The following is a 20580-nucleotide window of genomic DNA, read 5'->3' on the forward strand; positions in this document are numbered from 1 at the left end:
ACATTAGCCAGTTTGTGCAGGTGTAGAATAGCGAGCAACCAGGTCAGTGAAGAAGTAGAAAGCTAGGGCTTTATGTTCCAGGGAAGCAACATCACAGTATGAGATATATATAACTGATGATAATTACAACTTCATTTAAGTTTAAAATACTGTGAGGTATAAAAACTCTAGAGGCAGACACCCCAGCAAGAAACATGTGGCATTATAATATTTGTAATCTCTCTGGAGTAGCTATATGTCTGAATTAGGCTCTACATCAGCCTAATTGTCTAATCCCACTGTTGAGATAATAGTTGGACACCAGTTTTTGATTCAATTGTTGCCAATGCAAAGCAAGGATTGTTCTCATATTCCATGTCGTGTCCCTCATTCATTAAGGTAGATCTTCTCTGCCAGTATCCCTTAGAAACTGTTTAAACATTTCTCCATCTCATTGGCATATAGGCAAAACACAGATTTGATTTTTCTGGGAGCTGGAGAAGACCTTCAAGTGGCTGCTTTTTATACCTGAAGAGTGAGACCCGTGTTTTCTGTGAGCAAATGTCCCATGTTCAACAAATTGATGTTCATATTTTATGTCCTAGGTGCATCTCCATATTTTTTGTGGAGTTCCAGGCATACTTTGGGCAGGATTATGCCAGAACTGCTTGGATCCACTCCATTGTCGACTGTGCTACAATGCTCTGTGGTGTGTATTACCCTTTCAGGCCTAATGTGGTTGCTTTTTCATCCGTTCCGTCTGGTTTTAGTATATTCACACGTTGGTGGAGTCAGCTGGGAAAGAGTGATACTGTGGGCTCTCTGGGGCATGGTATATCCAAGCTGCTTCCATCAGCATAGTTGTGCAGGAAGGGAGTGTCTTCATATTGAAGAAAAGAAGCAGAACTTATTCAGTGATCTAAGTTTTCAGAAATGTACTTTTGTCGAGGTCTTGTGGGACATGTCGTGTTAGAGAGCTCTTAACTGAGCACATTTCTTTTGCCTTTTGGTTGGAGTCATATTTGAGACTTAGCACAGGATGTACATCTTGCCTCCAGATCAAGTCACAGTCATCTTCCTTTTACCACACATTTATATTTACAAATAGTCTTCTCCCCTAAAAGAAGATTTGGTGACAGTATAAATGCAGCAATTGTTCCACATTTCTCATGGGTTTGCTTTCAAGCTATACAGCTAGGTGAAAATCCATGCCCTAGTCCTGCGGAAGAGGGTTAATCCATGAGAATTGCTAGAAAGGCAGGGGGACCCAGCTGGAATGAGACATAGCAACTGACCTGTGTCAGCCAGGGTATGTCTGGGAAACATGTGAAGTTACTGAGGACTGAAGTGCAAATTCCAGGTGGGAGAAGGTTAGAGTATTGTAAGTGTGGAATAATGAACAGTGTGGGCTGTTGCTGTGGCCTCTCTTGACCCCAGCACTTCAGACTGTGTCCTGTAATGACTTTGATCTATGAAAATGACTGCTGAGAAAGCTACTGTAAATTTCAGGTTTATTGTGACTTCCAGGAAAATTGTTTTTAGAAGTTTTTTTTCCAATTGTTTTTGATGTTCATACCATTGCAATAGGGGGAATGTTGGAAGATCACTCTGTGTAACTGCTATCACCATTTTCTCCTGTTTGCCTCCTGCTTACTTTTGCTTTGTGACTGTTGAAATGCACTGTGTGTGAGGACCTGCCATTAACTACCAGCTTTGTTTGTTTCTTTGAAGCCCCACTTGGGAGTTTAATCAGTAATCATGTCTCCTGCCAAGTTGGTATCATGCTAGGAGGGCTGCTTGCATCTTCTGGACTAATTCTGAGTTCATTCGCCACCAGTCTGGAACATCTCTACTTATCATTAGGAGTCCTTACAGGTAGGATGCATTTCATACCCTTTGTTGCTGCCAGGAATGCAACACATGATGGCTGATCTCTTCATGTCATATTGACACCCCACTGGTCTAACAGAGATACTCAGACCTGTTCCCTTCATTGTAAAAGAGAGGCTTTGGCTGCTGCTGTGAGAGCTTCAGCACACACTGAGTCTCATGTAACCCAAATTCAGCACCCTGCAAAAGCAACTCTAACTCCTCTTAGAGAGAGGACTATGGATAAAGTTCTGAAATTATGGGAGGTCAAGAAGAACTGCTGTTGCAGGTGATATACATAAAAAGGTTTCATTTTTTACCTGTAATTTGAGAGGAGTTTGTTATACTAGGAATTCTAGACTGCCCCAAAATATTTGCATATTTAGGAAAGAAAAGTTTAAATCAAAACATAGGAGTAAGTAAGAGGAGGAAGATCACTGGGTGAATACCTGGGTCAGTGTGCATCTGATTTTTGTCTGCATTACATTCCATTTGAAAAATAAAAGAATTTCTGGTTGGTAGAATTGTTGTAGCAGCTCTTCCATTTGTGTTCAGGTATGGTGATAATAAATATCTTTGCTCTTTCCTATCTGTGCGTGTTTGTTGTGCACAGATGAACTTGAGAGGGGCCCGTGGTCACACTGACATTCCTTCCTCATTAATACTGACCTGGTAGCCACGGTGATATAAGACCTTGTACTTGGTCCCCTGCTGTTTAGTAATGAGTTGGTGGAATTACTGCAGTTCACATGCTGCCAACAGCTTATTTGTTTAAAAAAAAAAAAAATCCTTATTGTAGTGCATGTCACTCCTGTATTACAATGTTAATCTTTGACAAATGTGTTCATAACAAATAAAAAGGCTTCTTGTAAGTTGAGGGACTGCCACATACCATGCTAATGCCTCTGAGGCTTCGTTACTGGGAACTGCTGTGAATACTGAGGTGGAAAAGCAGTTGCACTTTGTACTACTCTATATGGAGTTGTAGAGACAAGCAATTCGACAAGCAATGAATTTCTAGTATGTGGGGACTGATTGGTAGAAAGATGAACTGTTGGGAAAGGCTAGAGTTGGTGCCCCCAACCCAGAGAGGAGGTGGGACCATAACGGGTGAATATCTAAATCCATAAAAGTTACAACAGTTGAAACGGTGAAGAGTGAAGCAGAAATGAGACAGGGGAGTGCCAATAAGTAACAGAGTTCCTCCTAAGAGGTATGAAAATGTTTTCAGCCCTAAACTTTGCCTTTGCACTTTTCACAGGACATTGATTCACTTTTTTTGGGATGTTTCTCCCTGCCAACTCACTAAAAAAATAAATGGCACGTACACCAAATAGAGTATGATTTTCACAACTCTCAAGTGACGTTCTCTAGCTCAGGGCTTTTCCTCTGGCTCTGGTGCCTGTACAAGTCCAACCTCAGCTTTGTGCCCTGCTTATCGCCTCGCCTCCTGAGGGGTGCCAGACCAGGCACCCGCCGCCCAGAGTCCCTCTAATCCACTTATTCCACCCTGGCAGGTTTAGTGCCTGTCCTACACAGTGTGGCCTTTGAGGAGGACACGGCAAGCTGGTTACGGCACTGGGTGATTATCTCTGCTGTTGGCAGTGGGGTCTGTTTTACCCTCAATGTAGGACATGCTCCAAAACCCTAGTCAGGAACTCATTTCTATGACTGATTCAGAAAATTCAGTTTTAGTGTTAGAGCAACCACTTGATGATTAAAATCTGCTCTCTGGTTCTGCAACAGAGACCACAATCTTTTTCTCAGTCCAAGAGATGAATCTTATTTGTTTACTCAACTGGATCTGGCTTTGCTTTCTGAGGCTTTTCTCCCCACTTTACTTGTAGGCAGGGATTTAAAATGGTCAAGACTCCAAGCAGCTGTTGCATGGAGTTTGTTTAGCTGACCAAGAAGGGGTTTTTGTAGAATATTAGTAACAGAGCCAGACTCTTTGTACTATGTTTCAGAGACCTGAAAATTAATGTTCAGGGTTGCAACAGACCGAAACAAAAAGTGGTGCCTCATCAGGACAGTGTGTCCAGTGCCAATATTGGTGCAGACCCTGGGGCAAGACGTCATCTTACATGCAGGAGAGGCTGACACAGAATTTCTCTGATGTTTAGTGATTATACTTGTTATTAAGTGAACCCTATCAGTTTTTTCTGAACCTTATTATCGTGTAGTGCTCATCAGTTAGGTTTGTCAGGACAGTGACTCTGCCACTGGAAGAAAAGTCATCCTAGTTCCTTATCACAGGGCTGCATGATACAGAATCAGAAAAACTTCCTAATCATTTGTGCTAATGAAAATACGCTATGTGGTTTAATTTAATATGTTCCATATGTCATGCTTAGTACTAAACCATCTGCACTGTGCTTTCTCTTCTAGGACTTGGGTTTGCACTTTGTTATTCTCCAGCCATTGCGATGGTGGGCAAATACTTCAACAAAAGAAAAGCACTGGCGTATGGAATAGCCATGTCAGGAAGTGGAATTGGTACCTTCATCCTGGCCCCTGTAGTCCAGCTCTTAATTGAGCAGTTTTCCTGGCGAGGAGCTTTACTCATCCTGGGAGGGTTTGTTTTAAACCTCTGTGTCTGTGGTGCCTTGATGCGGCCCATTTCTCTTAAGGAGGACCGTAAAACTGTTCCTGAGTTTCTTGAACAGGATCACGTCTCTGAAACAGAGAAACAAGACTTAAAGCAAATGCCCGTCTATTCACCTTTAATCAAAGTGTGGTCTCGTGAATGTTTATGCTACTGTTCATGGAAGGAATATGACTTTTTACTGATGCCAGGCTTCATGGTGCTGGCAGTGTCAGTTTTATTTATGGCATATGGCTGTAGCCCCCTTTTTGTCTACCTAGTGCCTTACGCTTTGAGTGTTGGAGTGAGTCATCACCAGGCTGCCTTCCTCATGTCCATACTTGGTGTCGTAGACATCATTGGTAATGTCACCTTTGGATGGCTAACAGACAGAAGGTAAGGGATTATAACTAAGCAAGTGTAAGCTTTAGCTGGTGGGAACCTGGATGCAAGTGAAGTAGCATGTGCAACTTAAAAAAAAAAATCCCACAGCATACAGTCTTAACTTTCAGAAATGGTTACTATTTAATGTTTTCGTCTCTTCTGAGTTTACTCAGTTCTGCTTGTTTAAGATCTTTTTTCCTGAAGAAATTATGTTTGTGCATTTGACAGTGGAAATGCAACCCCCTACCTGAGGTATGTTGAGCATGACTTTTTGTATCTATTTCCTAGAGGGTTTCACCCTGCTGCCTCTGACTTTCCATCTCTTTTGTGCTGCTGGGAGGCACAGAAGTTATGGAAGAGGGCCAAGAGTCTGGCCCAACACTGTCAGGCACATATTCGGAAGGACTGACTGAAAATTGTACATTTTCCAGTATGTAAGAACTCACCATGCTTTGTGAACTCAGCTCACTTCAAACATCAGTGTAAACATCAGTTACAGCAACTGTAAATCAGTAGATTTTGGCTAAATTAACAGGGATTTTGATTCTAAAAGATGTATTGTATTCTTTGTGCTTCTTCAGTTTGTGGGAAAAATCAATTACTGGTTTTGTGGAACAGGAAGGAAGGGAATTGACATCTTGCTTAGCTCATGCTAACTCATGTTTAAGGGCTGATTGGAAGAGTGACAGCTAAGAGAGGTATACTGCAATATTTTATGTATACTACTGGAAGACCTTGCTGAGCTGGAATGCAAAGCCCAGTGAAATACTGCCTTATACATTGAAACTTCAGAGGACTGCAAAATTCTGACAGCAGGATGGCTTTCCTCAGTAGGAGCATTCTGAAGAGCACTGCAGACAGCATGGACTGCTGCTTGCCAGATGTTTCTGCAGCTGTAGGTGGGCAGCTTTTCCTATCTGGGCTCATCAGTGCCAAGTTTTTAATCTTGAAGACTTTGTAAGAAAATGGACTTAAATTTGAGCTATATAAGAGAGAGACTGAAGCACTGGATGCCAGGACATAGGAACTGAGATGCTGTGTTCAGTGATAATATTTTTCTTTTCTGTTTTGAAATTTGCAGGTGTCTGAAGAAGCATCGGTACTTTTGCTACCTCTTTGCTGTGGGAATGGATGGCCTTTGTTGTCTTTTCCTGCCAGTTCTCCAAAACTTCCCCTTGCTTGTGCCTTTCTCATTTACCTTTGGCTACTTTGATGGAGCCTATGTAACGCTGATCCCTGTCGTGACGGCAGATGTAGTGGGAACTTCCTCGTTATCATCAGCATTGGGCGTTGTGTATTTCCTGCATGCCATACCGTATCTAGTGAGCCCGCCTGTGGCAGGTCAGCTCCCAAACGACTTTCCTGTAATCTTATCAGTACTTCAGAGTTACCTGTTAGTGTGATGTAACAGGAGAGGAAGGACAGCAAATGCGCACTAAATGTGGAGGTAGCCTCTGAGTAGAGAAATAACATGCTCCGAGATCTTCGTGAGTCTTTAGATCTCCCATCCCTGTCTTGATGGGTTAATTTCTACATATAGAGTGAGATGAAATTTGAAAACAAAACCCGTATGGAATGAGCTTCTAAGAGCTCTTACATCACCACTTCATAGTTTAGAAATTGCACAAGTAAAAGGAGCAAAATATTTCACTTTAAAATTGTGAGATTTTGAAAATGTAACCTAAAGGGAGTTTAATTCCAAGGTTTTTTTAAATTTTTTTTGGTGTGGAGTCCTTATCTTTAGTACTATTGTGCCTTTTCTCATGGATTTGAGATTTCAGGCTCCAAACAAAAGCCCATAAAAATCTTACTTCCTGCTGAGGACAAATCCCTCCCTGCCCCAGGAGGGAAAAATATAGTGATGGTGATGTAAAACTATATTGTTTGATTGTATTTATATGTGGTATCATATAAGTTTACAGGTTGATAAGTTCAGGAAACCCCATTGGTCACAGGATTTGGAAATTATCAGAATACTGGTGGATCTTTAAAAACCCTTTTTTTTTTATTTCCTACAGGTTGGCTGGTGGACACAACTGGCAGCTATACTGCATCATTCCTCCTGTGTGGATTTTCTATGATATTTAGTTCAACACTATTGTGCTTTGCAAGACTGGCAAAGAAAATCAAAAGAACACGTTTGCGGTCGCTCACTAGTGACACAGGCATGAAACAGCACATGTGGACAAATGGAGCAATAGCTTATTCTGTCACAGCAGAATTAGACCAAAAGGATGTTGAATTTTTGGCTGCAGACACAAACAGATGCAGCAACAGGTGACAAGTGCCACTAAGATTCAGTACGACACAGCCGAGACTGAGACAGAGGTGGCTCCGTAGTGTTAACGCTGCTGAAGATACTAGTCCTGTGAAACAAGGCATCTTTCAATTAGATTTTTCTGTCATACTTTAGTTGACTAAAATCTACATCCAGCAACAGTCATACCAAGTTAATGCAGTAATAGAAGAAAGCTAGAATGAAAATAGTCTGTAGATACAAATGTTCACAGATTTATTTGAAATGCAGTGTCCACTCCACAGGTGATCAATAATTGGCTGTACTCAACAGAAAACTATAAAGTAATCAGTCACCAAAACTGAACAATAACATTTACATTATTTAAAAAATATTATAATGACTTTTTGATTTGTCAAGCTTTTTGATGCTGTGGTTTAGTATGTTTCAATGGATTAATCACACACAACACCAAAACCTCCACACTTATCAGTCTGCATTAAACTCTTTGCAAATAACTGTTTTGAATGCCAAAGCCTTTTTTTTTTTTTTTTAATTTGGCAGAAAACTGTGATTTATGCTGAAAGTATCTCTGGAGCAGCTTTAATTTTTACAATGTGCCTGAACTTTGTACATACATTGCAATTTAATTTAATTTCAAATATGGTTTTAGACCTACTTTCCCAAGCCATCTACAGAAAAAAAATTTTTTTCCTCCTGGATATCTTTAAAGCTTGAATTTCTAAACATTGACATCTCAAATATGGGTTTCTATCTTGGAGGGTAGAAGAGGTACTGTGGCAGCTCTGCCATCTGAAGAGGAGTAAATTTGTGCCAGGGGACTAGGCATGCTGATAGACAAACCTGCTTTAGCTGCATTAAAGGCAGCCCAGGAGACCAGAGGAGAGGCTCGTGTGTTTTCGGAGTCCATTCCTCTTGTAAAATCAGCAGCTGTTGGAGAACTTTAGTGTCCATGCAACCAGACGACTGAGAGAATGCTCCTTCTCTAGGCTATGAGTAAAGAGGATTGTGCTGTGTATTGCAGTGGCAAGTGTGTCCCCTTTCAGCCCCAGGAGCTGTATCTTCAGGTGCTGCAATTTAGTGGTTTGTGCCATCTGAAGAGGTGTTAGGTCACTTGTCTTTGATGGCCAGAACACAACAGCTGGAACTTGGTGCTGGTTTCCTGCTGCTTGTGTGAGGAATTTACTAAAGCTGGCTGCTTCACAGGAGCTAGGGACTGAATGTAGATCATGGGTTAAATTACTGATCTGATGATCTAATAAATAATGGTTTGTTTCTACATTTCCAGACTGAAAATGTTTTCAGCAATGGAGGAACCTCACATTCCACTATACAAATAATTTCAGTGTTTTGATGCTGTATAAAGCTGTGTTCTGTTCATTAACAAATTGATCAGAGTCCAAATAATTTTCATTAACACTGACCTAGTAGATTTGTTAATCATCTGCAGTGTATTTTCAGTGGCTGTTCATGGTGTCCTTTTCCACCCTGTGCCTCGGAAGGGAAGGCAACATAGATTGATGTTCACCGAGTTGATTTAGATCAAGAGTACAGCCATAGGGGTGTAATGTCTTTTTTAACATATATATATATGAATAGCATGTAGTTTTATTATTCAAGCATATTTCAAATATAAAATATTAAAATTGTTTGACTTCAATTGTCTGTGATTAAATAAAACATTTCTCGCTGCCCTGCTTCAGAAGTGTAGTCAGAGTGTAGTAGTATGATATATGTGCACAGACCACAGAATAAGAGATGGAAGTGGAAGAACTGCTTAAAGATAATGACATAACCTTTCTTCAGCTCTGCATGAAAATTGAGTCCTGGTTCCTAATACTGTTTTTAACATATATTCATTAAAAAAATGGACAAAAATTATCCATGAATTTTTCTCAGTGAGTTAGGAAAAATAATTTGGAAAAAAATAAAGAGGTTTTATTAATTAATACTGATGAAGATAATGTTTTAGATCTTAATGCAATATTTTAATATTAAAGAAGTGGGGAATAGTATGATCTACAAAGAATATAAGTAATTTTAAAAAAGTTATAACCACTGCTATTTACTTTACAAAAATTTACTGGTATCCAGGGTACCACATCATAACAAGTCACTAGTTGTTCATGTCAGAGCTGCATATTGTAAAAGCCTGTTGGAATAACATGATATGCATTTTTATCATAGTTAGCTATACTGTGCAATACATTAGTAGCATTTTAAAGTTTTTTATTTCAAGATATTTTTTTCATAGGCTTTTCTCTTTATGTGTTTAAAGTAGTACTTCTTGTTTCAAATGTCTTATTTAGCAACAAATATTCAACTGGTTTTATACACAGACCTTTTGTAGAAAATGGTAGAATTCTTTCAGGGTTTCCTAACGCTGTTTCTGCTCTGACTTAAGTCAGTGGAGAAAAGCTTATATGCTGAAATGATGCCTTCTGTGCATAAAACACACTGTGAAATATCAGCCCTGTCATGAATGTCCCCACTAAGAAACAGAAGGAAGCATAACAACCTGCAAGCAGAAGAATTGGGAATGCAATCCAGGCTGGTGAAACCTTACACTAGATTTCTACCTCCTAATCCACACAACCCAAGCTGAATAGTTCACCTTTATCCTACCACATGAAATATTTCAGGCAACGTATTATATAAGTCTCTGGCTTACAATATTTTTAAAGAATGATTTATTGTATCTGTAATATTTTTTTCAGACACGATAATATTCAGGCTGTCCTTCAAGGAGGATATTTCCGGGCGTGGCACAGTGCAGCAGTAAACTGAGATAGCTGGGATAGCTGTGAGCAATTTGCCAGCCTAACACTACATGTTCAATGATCTTAGTGGTCTTTTCAACCTTAATGATCATGTAATTCTGTGTTCCTATCAGCCCTGATGGATACAAGTACCGATGGATATGAGCTTGGATGAAGCACTGCACTTCCCATGATAGTGTGGTTTGACTTGACTGGGGTAAGATCTGTCCAAGACAGAAACAGAAAGATTCTACCTCAGATGAATCCTGCCTGGAATAATGCTCTGTTCTGTGCAGTGGATGGATATTCAGCGTAAGTACTGCTTACAGCTGCTGAAGTTATCCCATCCGTTTCCATTCCATGAAGTCTGAATTGGGGTAGTAATAACTCTTTTGAAATTATTTATATTCTAGAATTTATGAAATTATTTATGTTCTAGTGATAATCTGGAACATTTAATAAATTGTACATTTAAAAATTGTGTGAAAACAGCATTGGAAAAGTACCTTCCACTGAAGAATTGCTCTTTTTTTTTCTGAGAAAAACATTCCTGAAACATTCCTGCCAACTTGGATAATAATTTATCTTTTGAAAAACAAAGTCTGTTTGTGCTACTATATGGAGAATATATTTTATATTGCCACAATAATTCCTTGTTTGCTTTCTAAAGTGTTACAAATTTATGTGAGAAGAAAGAGCTTGTTTAAATTAAGTTGTAACAGTACTTCACAGTTAGCATAGCAAAGTCCTAGTTGGGATTGCCTCAATAAACAGTGCCTTCTAAGTGACTATTCTGGTATATTTCAGTAGAATTTTTATCTAATTTAGAAGGTGGTTTTGATTCATAAATTAACACTTCCTGAAGGGTTATCTAGAGTCATTTTTTCCCTGCACCACTAGCATAGGCTCCAGTGATAAATTCATACTTGGGTGTGAATAGAGAGGTGGTCACCTTTTGTGTGGTTCTGGTTTTGCCCAATGGACTTGGATGCTCCAAACTGTCTTTCATTTTGTCCACCTCCCGAAGCTCAAGCTCAGCCTCTTCCCCTTATTGCCATGCCAGGCAGTGCAGCAGCACCACCCTGTGGGAGATAACGTTTCACCTCATTTACAAGACACACCGAAGGCTGTTAATACAGAGCATCCCCAGATGCTACGGCGGTCCAGCTCAGTCCTTCAGAGTCCAAAGAAGGTGAGGCACAACAAATACACTTCGTGCATCACTATGCCCCACAGTCGTTTTATTAGCTGTGCAGAAGATTGAACCACTCTGACTCTTCACAAAAATTCAGCTCACTTTTTCTTTTCCAAATAATTTATAGCTTATCCTTTTTTTTTGCAAGGTTCTTTTTCCAGGTGAGGTCCTGGTGGCAGCATGTGGAAAGGAGAACAGATTGCCACCACTTCTTCCTCAAATCGTTCCCTGCTGTCCTCCACCCTCTATACCCTCAGTAGAGTTTGGATAGCAATGATGCTGAGCTTAGAAACGCTCAAGATTGAGAAAGGCAGTGAGATCACCTAACATACCCTTTTACCCACATAGCTGAGCACATCACCATAGGTAGTCACTAGTTCCTGACTTCAACCCCACTGTTCTTCCTGTCAGCTTCCAGGAGTGGTCTGTCAGTCCTGCTCCCAGTCCTTCCTTTTCTCTCTCCTCACCACTCCTTTCCTAGGTAGGGCTGCCTTTGTAAGAGAGAAGTTGGCAGGTGGCTGGGAAACAAGGATGAATTTTTCCCCAGCCCTTTCTTATGAAGAAGGTGTGATTGTATTATGTGCACTGTTAAGCTCCTGATCACTTTCGCTCATATTAGGAAACATTCTCTGAGGGAGAGCTGAGAAGGAAGAGGTTTATTCATGTTTTCTGATCCATCACTGTGCTTTCATTCTGTCTATACAGGGGTGCTGTTGTAGGGCAGGAATACTGCAGGATGGCTGGGAACTAAAGTGCACATTCCTCCTGACATGGGCTCTGTCACCAGTTTGCTTCATGCTACACTACTGGCTAGGGCTCAGAAGTGATTTGGAATTACAGCATTAGTTTTCCCTGAGCACCATGGTCTATCCTACGAAGGCACACTACTGTGGATTTAGGTTGGGCTGCTGTAAAGAATATTGACGTTTAGTTAAATATCTGAAGACAATCACCTTGTCCATCCATTCTGTCAGCACTTTATCCCATTCACTAGACTCTGGGGGCACCCACCCCATTTTCCACATGCCCCTTGTGTTCTGCTGCCCTGCTCTCTGGTGCTCATGCAACTCTTCTCTCCAGCTGTGCTCTGCCCTCCATGCCCAGTTCAGTTTATTTCTTGTGTGTGCTTGCTATCCCTGGCTCGTTTCACAACCACAGATAACCATCTCTGGCAGCTCAAAGACTGCTTTTCCTTTCTCTCCAGATGTTTGTTGTAGTGGCTCCTGATAGTGTGGTTTTGGGTAAATGAGACAGATGCTGTTTTGTGCTGTTTTTTGATTCTTTGGTACAACGCCTCTGAAGCCAGTTTTGCTGAGACTCCAGGAAAAATAAATGGGGCTATCTACTGAGTCTTTCATATCCTGCCAAAACTCTATCCCTGTTACTTTTTCAAATGACCATTTTCCTCTTACCTACTCTACTAACATGAAGACTGGTCAGCAGAGAGATACCAGAAGCAATAGTTGATGGATTTAATGCTGTTTAGTAGTTTGAAACAATAATAAACATTTTGTAAGTTTTACAGTGAACTACTCAAACAGTGCTTTTTTAATATTTTTCATAATTAAACAGCATACAAGTTAGTAAACTGAACAAGCCTTCAACAAAAGTTTTTTCTACAAAGGTATTTTTTGAAATAGTTGAAAAAGCATCAGAAATTCCATTTCTGTTTAAGCATGCCTTTCAAATATCTAGAAAAAATACTGCCATATGATTTCCTTATCTTTTTCTCAGTAGAAGGTACTATTTCATTTTCAGCTTAAAAGTTCTGTATTCTACTGATCATCATTTATACCCATTAGTATTGAAGACTAAATTAGATGAGCTATTATTGTATAGCTATTATTATATATTATACATTACATTATGTAGTTATCTAAGCATGCTCTCTGTTAGCAAATGAACAAATGAACAATCATCATTATCATTGGAAAGTGATACCACCCGTGTTTCATCTGGTCATAAAGTCTACCTTAAGACAAAACCCAACCAACCAAACAACGAAAAAAGTTCAGAGACTCTGTTGAAATGTCCTTGGGTTTGGAGTTTTTTGGGTGTAAAGGATTTTTGTGAGCTTTAGCTTGAGATAGAAAGTTGTAGCTCAAATAATGCATTCTGATACTCTTCACTATTGTGATCCAAAGCAATGGCTTTTTCATAGCATTCAATTGCTTCTTGTTTCTGACCATTTAGCTTATGAACGAGTCCAAGTGTACCAAAATATGTTGCATCTCTTGAACCTCTCTCAAATTTTTGTCTTAACAACGACTGCACAGCTTCACTGCACTTACTTCTTCCAAAGGATTCTTTTTTAATTTTCAGCCCTTCTGTGTAATACTCAATGGCTTTCGATTCTGACCTCATGTGCCAACGCTGAAAATTGCCATAATTGAAGTAGAGCTCTTGTTTTTCATGACAGGTTAGATCATTTCTCTGAAGCAGTTCCTGAAATATCTTTTCTGCTTCTTCATACCTCTTGCCTAGTGCATACATGTTTGCTAGGTCCGTACAGGCAGCAACAAATTTTGGCTTTTGGTCTGCCACAAATTTAAAATGAGAAATGGCAAGTTTGATGAGCCTCTCCACTTCGTCTTGAGGTGGATTTCCTGTTTTTTTCCATTCAAATACTTTTTTTCTGTAGCAGATTCCTAGCTGGTGATGCAAAAAGCCAGAATTTGGTGTCAGTGCTAGGGCCTTTTCCAAAATATTCACTGCCTTACACAGTTCTCCTTTCCTTCTGTAAAATTTAGCAGCGTATCGCAGGCAATAAGGCAGATCAGGGGTTTTTTTCATAGCTTCTTCAATGTACCACTCCCCTTCATCAACTTGTTTTAAGTCCTGAAGTTTTAATGCAAGTAATGCCATAACACAAGTATCCTCTGGCTTCAGTTCCACTGCCCGCTTCAAGGCCTCAATGGATGGGCTTGTGTCTTCACCACATCTGTAAGCAAAATCTTCCAAGCGATACAGTGCTGTTGCATAGCCAGCATTAAAATCTGGGTTATTTGGCTCATCCTTTAGAGCATTTTCAAAGCAATTCTTTGCTCTCTCAAAGTATTTCCCCCCAAAACTTAATAATGCCCATCCTTGCTCAGCGTAGACCTCTGGAAACCTTGCCTTCCCATCAGCAGTACTTGAAAGCTTTTTGCAGCTGTTTTCCACTTTGCTTACATAAGTTTGAGCTTCTTCATATCTCTCCATGTGGTAATAGATCCAGGCATAGTTCCCCCAGGTAACAAGACTTCTCCTGGCAATTTCATCTGGATGACATTTTTGAACAATTTCTTCAGCTTTTTGGAGATTTCTCAGGGCTTTGTCATTTGAGTTCTTTAGGTGACATATGTAGGATAGTAGATTATAATATGCGATGTTAGATTCTCCAAAAAATTTGATGTGATCGACTATTGTTTCCTCTAGGGGATCAAGATCTACATCCTGCTTCAGTAAAGTCCATGTAAAATGACATTGCAACTGCAGCAAGGAAGTCTTCAAGGAATCCTTGTAAATGGTACTAGAAGAAATCAAAGAAAAACACACTTGATTTGTTTTTTGCTATTCTTGTTTTTAAACCAGGCATGATATACTTTAAAGGCCCCTAGTCCACAACACTTCAAATGATACCCCTTTATCCTCGCTGAGGTTTAAGCTCAGCTGGGAACTAAGCACTGTGCTGCTGCTCACTCATCCCCACCCCCACCTTGGTGGAATGGGGAGAAGAATCAAAAGGGAAACTTATAGGTTAAGGTAAGAACAGTTTAATAATTGAAACAACATCTAATAATAACAGTAAAAAATTAAAAGGGAAAAATAAATCTCAAAGAAAAACAAGTGATGTACAATACAATTGCTCATCACCTGCTGCCTGATGCCAGACTCCATCCCCACACCCCAGTCAGATCCTCTTCCAGGTGACTCTCCCAGTTTATATACTGAGCATGATATTCTATGGTGTAGAATATCCCTTTGGCCAGTTTGAGTCACCTGTCCCACCTATGCTCCCTCCCAGCATTTTTGTGCTGCTCCTCACTGGCAGAACATGAGATACAAAAAAGTCCTTGACTAGCATAAACATGACTTAGCAACAAACAAAACAGAATGTGTTGTCCACATTATTCTCATACTGAATCCAAAACACAGCACTGTACCAGCTACTGAGAAAAAATTAATTTTCATCCCAGGTGAAACCAGAACATTCCCTTTCTATTTTTCAACAGTTTTTTCTTCCCAAATCACCCAGATCCCTTAATTCCCTGCCTTTGGTCCCCTCCCTAAACATCCCATAATAAGTCTCATGCAATCTCCTAATGCTTTTCCTCACATCCCATAATGTGTCCCATATCCCTAGGCAATTTAAACTGTAAAGCCCTCCTGTAGACCCCTGGTGATGCTGGGTGTCCCCCCAGCCCGTGGGGCAGCCCTAGAAGGGCTGGGTGGTGGCTCATGTCCCTGACTGAGGCATTGAGGAGCCCTCACCTGCCCTTGTACCTCTGTGCCACTCCTGTGTCTGGGGGTGGGCTGATGGCTCTTCATCAGGCCTGGAAGCACCCAGGGCAGGGTGTTACTTGGATTTCCCCTCCTGCCATTACCTGCATATGCCTCTGTGTGGCTGCACAGACTGGCTTTTATCACACATTCTATCAAGGACACAACTTTACAACACAGAGAAGATGACATTTTAGTCCATTTGGGCTCTCCCTTAAAGAAGGAATCACATACAACTTTATTACTGAGGCTTCTCAGTCAAGTCCTTCTGTCCCCAAAAGGCTTCTCTGCTGTCCCTCCTATAAAACCTAGTGTTTCTAACAGCCTGTGTGGCACAGTGAGTGCCGCTGCTCACCTGACCAATCATGTCTTTTGAGTAAAAAAAGTGAGTGGAAAGATTGCAAAATTATGAGGAGGCAAACCAAGGGGGAATTGGGAAGCAATTCTTACAGGTTCTGGGACAATAGGAAGGAAGGACATGTTTCCACCCAAACCATCTGACACAGAGGTACTGACTGGAAGAAGGTCATTAACAGTGCTTACAGTGGCTGTTAATGCATAAGTTTGTCTTACAAACTTCTTTGCATTTCTCAAATGATTTCCTCTACCTAACTGATGTTTTGATTGGTATTAATAACAGTTCCTAATTAGAAGGCTGTATGTGAGGTAATTACAGTTCTTCTGGGATGAAGGGGAAGTGAAAGTAAGTTCCCATTATCATCATATCTTGTTAGAAAGCTTTGGCTACAGTTGAATTTCACAGAACAGGTATTGGCTCCCAAATCAGCAGGAATAGCTTGAAGCCTTTAAATAGTCCTGTTCAATTCAAAATGAAATGTATGACATTTTTTATTGCCTCACCTGAGAATCATGACAGTGTCCATGGCTGAAAACAACAGTGGAGACTAACGAATGAAAAGAGATTTGTGGAAAATGAATATTCATGAATGTCACAAACCCAGGTTTGAGATACAGATTAGACCCCTCTGGCTAGGCACCAACCTGGCTTTCATCCCTGAACTGCATGCACACAGCCTTTCTAACTTTGTTCTGTTTACAGAAACTGAACCTTGTTGGAGAAGCAATAACATGACAATATCCAAAAGCATCCTTATTTTATTTTGATTCTTCTAGTAAATATTCTGTAAAATATTTTCTGTTGTTTTGATGCTCAAAGTCCCTCACTGCTTACATTTTTATAAATAATAAGCATTACTTTCCTGTGGCATAGAGAAAAAGCATCTTGCAGGGACTAGGTTGCTATCTTACCTCATGGTATTCCTTCTCTGCTCACTTGTCTTCAGGTAACTTCAAAGCTGAAGGAGTGCTGCTCACTGTTGTTATGCTTCTCATTTTATAGAATTCAGCTCTCATGTGGTCTGTGACCAATTTCATGGGAAACAGAAAGTGAAACTTCAGCTTTTCTCCGAGTCTGCCAAAGAAGCAGAACAGCCTGCAGTGGGAGAATTGAAACTGCTGCATCAATAAGCTGCTCTTTTTCAGCCTGGCTCTGTACCATATGATACTTTGTGTTGTGGAAAATGTGGCAAAAGCTCCTAGTGCTCCCAGAGTTTACTCTGTTCAAAGGCAGTGGCATCTATGATGGGGGAGTATTTCAGTCTAGTATGGGCTGACCTGGTTATCATATACAGGCTAGGGAAGGGTCATTTCCCTCTCTTACCTCTGCACCTTTGCACACCTACATCACGCTTAAGGCTCCTATTTTATTGGTGTTGGGTCATGCACATAACAACCCCTTATTGCCCCTGCCTGCACTCCTTCATCCTGTGCCTCAACATCACAAGGTCTCTGTTGTTGTACCATGCCTGTGTTTCTTTGCACTATGTCATCATCTAAGACTACTAAATATCTCATCCCACCTGCAGGAACTGTTTGTCGCTGCTCTTTACATAAATCCAGAGTTAACCTTTAGTAAATCAAGTTAGATATAGGCAGTCAATTCAAGAAACTGCTGTCACAGTTGTGCCAAGCAAAACAAAGTCACTGATGGGTCAGTGACAAGGTCAGTCCCGAGGCCATGCAAACTCAGTGCAAAGCTTGTGGCCTGTTGGGAGCAACAGCAATGCTGTGTTATAGGGTAACACACTGTAACAAAGAGAAGGGCACAGCTTGGCGACTGGAGTATCTATGGATATGAACAACTCATTGATGCTTAGTTTAAAAAAAATAAAAAATGCAGACTGGCTTTGTAAAATTGATCTTGGGAGTGATAAAGAGATCCAAGAAACAGTACCCAACATACATAAATGGCACTATATATAGTAAATTCAGATGTTAGCTAAGGCTGCAGACCAGTGAAGAAAAAGAAAAGGGCAAAAGTGTGTTAACAAAAATAGAAAAATGACTCAAAGTGGACCTGGTGATAGGAAGAAGAAACCACAACACCATCAGCATCACTACCTGATAACTTTGTTGTTATTCCCTCCAGCAGCCTCAAACTACTGATCTAAATGCCCAGAGGAGCAACCTCGAGGGGAAGGAATTGAAACTAAGAAGTGTCCATGCACACATGTGTGTCTGTAACAATTTTAACCATAATATTACTATTATTGTGACTTTGTTCTGTAAATAAGTACTTTAACTGCATTATTACTGCTTCTTTTTTCTAATAATTAGATCCAGACTAATGATAATTCCTAGACCATTTATTACTATGCAATATACTACTTATTTATTGTAGACTAAGGTTTACGTTGTAGTAACAAAACAAATCTTGTCTTTATCCATATGAGATTTACTTCATCTTTACCCATAAATATCACAGAACCTCTCTCCATTCTTCAATCCATTCAATTTTTAAACATGAGAGCATCTTGTTAAAAAACGTTTAATTCTTGAAGCCATCCTTGAGGTGTTCCCTCTGCCCTGTTTTGTAGGCATAAGCAAATAAAAATGCATATAAGGCTGCCTCAAGTGACTTCTCATTGCTCTTGGTATATGACAGTGTCAGTTCACCTAATTTTGTGAGGTTTTTAGTGAAGGATGCACGGGTTGTCCCTCTGTCCTAACAAGACAAAAATCACTTAATATCAAACCTCATTATCAGCTCAGAACTGCTGCTTCTGCCATCATGCTCAATCTCTGCAACTACAGACAAGAATTAATGGTATTCATGTTTTTATTTATAAATTTATAAAACCTCTGACTGCCAATTTGTATGTTTTTGAGAGTTGTAGATTCTGGCTTCCAAAACTTTATCTTCTGTGGTATGAACAGTCCATATCCCTGTCCTCCCAAGTATGTAAGGCAGAGGGAACCTCTGGATCTGGTGGTAAGCTGCACTTATCCTCTGGATTTGGCCAGGCTGTGGCTCTGTCCAGCTGGCTCCATCGACCCTGGGCTGTTTGGGGGGAAGCTGGGGCAGCCACTGGGGAACTGCTTTTTGGGGACAGCTCCTGGCAGTGTGGTGAGTTTCAGTTGCATGGAGTGAATTTCTGGGAGGCAGTGACTCTCCAGGACAAGGCTGTTTTTTGCCTTTCCGTCTTCCCCTTCCTTTCCCTTCTTTCCCTCTTCTTCTTTGCCCTTCTTTTAAAAAAACCCAGCAAATCAGTCTTACTTAGAACTTCTGGTTTCTATAAGAATCTAGAGAGGCTTTGTAACACACACCCCCCACATACACCCACACCCACACCCCCCTCTTTGTTTCTCATTTAAGTGACTGCGTGGAGGTCTTGTTGGAGTTGATGTTTTGGAGCTTAAGAAAAAGGTTAGTACAGCTACTATTCTGAATAACGTTCAAGGTTCTAGCAACCAGGTATTTGATAAGTGATGAAAAGAGGCAGTGAATTGAGAAGGAAAATGGATTAGAGTATCTACACAAATTCATGTATTTTATGGAAAATAAAGGTTGCAGGTAGTTGTAGAAAAATGTATTTATAAGGTTTCTGCAATGCCAAAATCAAATATGGACACCAATGATTCATTATGCTGCTAAGTATTTCTGGATTTCTGGTCTCTCCTTCTGACCCAGGTGTCTGTTTTCTTTGGTATATTGCTTGGTACATATGGGAAAATGCAGCAGTCTTCCACCTGGAATGCAAAAATTTGCTTCAGTTTCCTTGTTTTTAATAAATTTAGTTGCATCTGTATGCTTTGGTCTGACACAAATGCCTCTTAAATAAATTAAATGCAGGAAAGTGTTTAAAATAGAGTAACAGAACAGTTTCTGCAGCCATCTTTGTAACTTGGTGTGCACTGCACAGGAAAATTCAGAAATCCTCCTACATCCCTATTGCTTTGATTTCAGGGAAAGCTGTAGCTGGGCTGACCAGGAAAAGCTGCATTGCATAGCAACTGCAGAAGCTTCTTATTGGAAACCACGTGTCCAGAAGTGGGTGGGGAACAACAACTGCATGCATATTTTGTACAAAGACTTTTTTTTTTTACTTGAGTGTTCTGTACATACACAGGAATAGGAAATGGCTTTAAAAATATCTACATATTTTGTGGGAGAAAACTCCTATCTGGACATTTCCTAGGAGCAGAAAAATATACATGCTGACAAAGAATTTCCCCCTTGTATCATTAGCCCAGCCAAACAGTGGCCTGAAATTTTCATTATTAGAATAATGTAAGTGAATGATACCATTAAATGGTATAAATGATATAAAATATAGGATCACTTTAAATATCCTGTATTATGCAGGTTTCAGTGTAGCCTAGGTTAATATATAATTACTACATTTGAAAGCAGCAGTAGTGACATTTTATAATTTGAGTTTTCCCCTAGGAAGGAAAAATACTCTGTAATTTGACATAACAACCCAAGTGAATTGCCGAACAATATTTTTTTTACCCAACTTCTTTAAAACCAAACAATCCTAAGAAATGAGATCCAGGAAAGCAAAGGATCACAGCGTCATTTGTATCTACTGACATATCCACATACCAAAACAAGGGGATGCTATGAAAATTCCAATGATTTTTCGATTAAAATCTTAATGCTTTCTAAATAAACAGAAATATTTCAGTTCCTGACACCCTCCTCCTCTACCACTGTGTGTTTAGTATCAGGTTTCTGTATTATTCTATGGATATTACTGTGGGCCTG

The 20580-nt window shown here is 40.1% G+C and overlaps 2 protein-coding genes across 9 annotated transcripts in view; one reads left to right on the forward strand and one right to left on the reverse strand.

The window, feature by feature from the left end:
* SLC16A12 (solute carrier family 16 member 12) overlaps positions 1-8733 on the forward strand; it is a 39682-nt gene extending 30949 nt beyond the window's left edge. For all 8 annotated transcript variants that reach the window (XM_050338043.1, XM_050338070.1, XM_050338086.1 and 5 more), the window contains 5 exons: positions 585-688; positions 1711-1854; positions 4237-4828; positions 5898-6157; positions 6835-8733. In XM_050338043.1, the coding sequence (XP_050194000.1) occupies positions 585-688; positions 1711-1854; positions 4237-4828; positions 5898-6157; positions 6835-7097 (1363 nt within the window). In that variant the 3' untranslated portion in view covers positions 7098-8733. The remainder of the gene's footprint in view (positions 1-584; positions 689-1710; positions 1855-4236; positions 4829-5897; positions 6158-6834) is intronic.
* Positions 8734-12631: 3898 nt separating this feature from the next.
* On the reverse strand, positions 12632-16862 carry LOC126651765 (interferon-induced protein with tetratricopeptide repeats 5-like). The gene is given in 3 exon segments (XM_050338030.1): positions 12632-14538; positions 16779-16813; positions 16815-16862. Coding segments are annotated over 3 exon segments (1518 nt in total). The 3' UTR covers positions 12632-13103.
* Positions 16863-20580: the final 3718 nt, after the last annotated feature.

This window comes from Myiozetetes cayanensis, unplaced genomic scaffold (genome assembly GCF_022539395.1).
Source record: "Myiozetetes cayanensis isolate MyiCay16 unplaced genomic scaffold, myiCay2020 scf10, whole genome shotgun sequence".
Classification (NCBI taxonomy): domain Eukaryota; kingdom Metazoa; phylum Chordata; class Aves; order Passeriformes; family Tyrannidae; genus Myiozetetes; species Myiozetetes cayanensis.